The following is a 3,186-nucleotide window of genomic DNA, read 5'->3' on the forward strand; positions in this document are numbered from 1 at the left end:
GTTAGCAGTCAAATGCCTTAGGCCCATGCCAGCTAGAGAGACAAAAAAAAAAAAAAAAAGCTCAGGTGGTGCAGTGGTTAAGGCATTCGGCTACTAATCAAAAAGTCAATGGTACAGACCCACCAGCCACTCCACAGGAGAAAGATGAGTCAGTCTGCTTCTGTAAAGATTCACAGCCTAACTCTAAGGGGGCAGTTCTGTGTTCTCTGGGGTCTCTGTGAGTCAGAAGCGACCCAATGGCCATGGGTTTAGAGAGACAAAATCACGTGGAAACCTGTGGCCTGGAGGCTGTAGGACTTCAGCAGTGGGGAAGAAGCTGGCAACTCTGGTACATCAGGTTCATTTCAGGTGGTCTGCAGACTTAGGGTCACTCTGATTTCTTCATGGTTGGACCCTACCACTCCGCCCCGGCAGGTTTGGCATGCTTGTCAGAATTCCCCATCTCTGGAGACCTCTGGTAAACTGCTGGAGAATTGCAAAGGGGGAGAAGCATGCAAGTATTGTCAGGCTAACGAGACTAATTAGAAGAATGCAGTCTCTTCTTTAAAACGGCTTACTTGCTCATAAGAACTAGAAAGCATATTTCTTTCACTGCAACTGAAATACCACCAGCCCTTTACAAATGGTGGCACGGGCTCATGAAGATCATGTTATCTTTAAAAGCCAAGCAAGGGTCCGTATCTTCCAAAAGGATGCTAATGAAAGGCCTGCAAGGAAGGACAGGAGAAGGCCTTAGCTCCTTGCTGATTCTGTGTCTTCTGGGCTCTAGGGAGCATCTGGCAGTCCTTGGGTGGTGCAAAAGGGTGATACATTCAGTTGCTGAGAGGTTGGTGGTTTTAGTTCATCCAGAGGTGCCTCAGATGATCTCTCATTCATAGCTCACTCCATCTTTCCACATCCACGGCTCTCTCCGCCATCCTCCCTCCACCATCCTCTACCGTCCCTCTGCCATCCCTCCAGCATCCGTGGCTCTCTCTGCCATCTCTCTGCCATTGACAGCTCTCTCTGCCATCACCCCACCATCCGTCCAGTATCCCTCCACCATCCATGGCTCTCTGTGCCATCTCTCTGCCATTCACAGCTCTTTCTGCCATCCTTTTGCCATCTGCACCTCTCTCTGCATCACCCCTCCATCCCTCCAGGATCCCGCACCATTCATGGCTCTCCCTGCTATCGCTCCACCATTCACGAGTCTCTCCACCAGCCTCGCAGTGCACAGCTCTCTAGCGTCCCTCCACCATCTCGCCACCATTCAGGGTTTTCTCTGGTATCCCTCCACCATCCCTCTTCCCTCTACCACCTTCCCTCCAGCATTCACACCTGTCTCCACCATATCTCCTCTGCTGTGCTTGAGCCATATTGGCCTCTTGCAGACTCTCAGTGTACATTTCTTACCTCAGAACCTTCTTACCCACTGTATCCTTTGCAGGAAGCACTGCTTCACTCAGCTGACCCCAGAGCTCATGCTCTGAACTGCTGTGCAGGTCTGCACGTAGAGTGGGAATTAACCCTTGCAGGGATTCAATAAGTGTATACCAAGGACTGAAAGATCACTGAGCTTAACACTTTCTATGTTCAGTGCTGGGGAGAGCTCACCTGTTTCACCTGCAAAAAGCTACAGATTCCAGGCCCATTTATACATTTAGCAGGCAGAAAAGTAAGCACTAGTAACTTAACAAAAGGATGAGCAACCCAATGAAAAAATGGGCAGAGGACTTCACCAGACATTTCACCAAAGAGGGTATTCAGATGGCCAACAAGCACATGAAAAGCCATGTTGGCCTTTGTGTAATTGAATAATTCCTTGTCCAATTAACTTTCTTTTCCTTTTTTCCAGTGGAGTTGGAATAAGTTTCCTCTTCTGCTGGATATTGATGACTATCGTGGTTCTTACTTTTGTCATTGGTGGGAATGTTGAAAAACTAGTCTGTGAACCTTATGAAAACAGGAAGTTATTCCAGGTAAATATATTTCTTGTCACAAATATTAAAGGACTTGGGTGGAAACCTTGAATCCTTCTGTTTTGGTTACCTAGTGCTGCTCTAAGAGAAATACCACAGGTGGAATGGCTTTCACAAATAGGAGCTTATTCTCTTACAGTTTTGGAGGCTAGAAGTCCGAGTTCAAATGCCAGGCTCTAGGGGCTGGGTGAAAGCCCCTCAACCTTGGGCTTCAGCTCTGCCTCTTGGTCTCGGCCCACGAGAAGCTGGAGGTTTCTTCACTCAGGCAGCTGCTGGCTGCTGAGGCTGACAAGCCCAAAGTCAACAAGTAAAAAGGAATAGTCCTGATAATACTAAACCACATGGCAGGCCATTGATTCAAGACCGTTAAGAGACCCAAGATCGGCAGACAACATGGCAGGCTACTGAACAATGACTTGGCTTCATGCCGGATTCAAGAGTGCCAAAAGCTGCAGACCTTCCTCAAAGCTGCTGCTTATACACTGGAAGCAGACCACGTCTGTAAAGCAGCTACTCAGCTGATCCAGGAGATTCCACCATGGAGTTGATTGCCAGTCTCACCACAGAGAATAACTACATCCAGTTGCCCAGCCGCTCAACCAGGCCCAACCAAGTTGACACATAACCTTAACTATCATACCCCCATCTTGTATATTTCTTCAAGAATAGAAAATAAAAAGATGAGCAGTTTTGTTATTATTATGCTAATATACACACAACAAAACATACAGTACTTCATCAACGTCTACATGTATAATTCCGTAATACTGGTTACATTCTTCAAGTTCTACAACCATTCTTTCTATCTTAAGGAGCTCTGATGGTGTCGTGGTTAAGGCATTTGGCTGCTAACCAGAAGGTTCGTGGTTTGAACCCACCAGCCGCTCCGTGGAAGAAAGATGAGTCAATGTGCTTCTGTAAAGATTTACAGCTTTGGAAACCCAATGAGGGTTGCCATGAGTCGGAATCGACTCAATAGCAGTGAGTGTTGTTATAATTTTTTTCCAAAATTATCTTACCACCATTAACATACATGCAGTGCACTCTAAACAAAAACCCCTGTGATAGTTGGAGCTGTATGTCAACTTGGCTGGACCCCAGTTGTGGGTGGTTGTTCCCATGATGGGATCAGATGACTGAGTTCTGAGTAGCCGGTCTGCCCAAGGGGAGTTTCCCTAGGGGTGTGGCCTGCTTGCAATGATATTCCAAGGACAATCTGGAAGAA

The 3,186-nt window shown here is 47.0% G+C and overlaps 1 protein-coding gene across 1 annotated transcript in view; it reads left to right on the plus strand.

Moving 5' to 3' along the window:
- Positions 1-3,186, plus strand: part of PROM1 (prominin 1) — a 139,793-nt gene that overhangs the window by 107,052 nt on the left and 29,555 nt on the right. The window contains exon 12 of the mRNA XM_042782209.1: positions 1,838-1,961. Coding sequence (XP_042638143.1) covers positions 1,838-1,961 — 124 coding nt within the window. The remainder of the gene's footprint in view (positions 1-1,837; positions 1,962-3,186) is intronic.

This window comes from Orycteropus afer, unplaced genomic scaffold (genome assembly GCF_000298275.1).
Source record: "Orycteropus afer afer isolate SDZICR_OR568_19922 unplaced genomic scaffold, OryAfe1.0 scaffold00262, whole genome shotgun sequence".
NCBI classification, from domain to species: Eukaryota; Metazoa; Chordata; class Mammalia; order Tubulidentata; family Orycteropodidae; genus Orycteropus; species Orycteropus afer.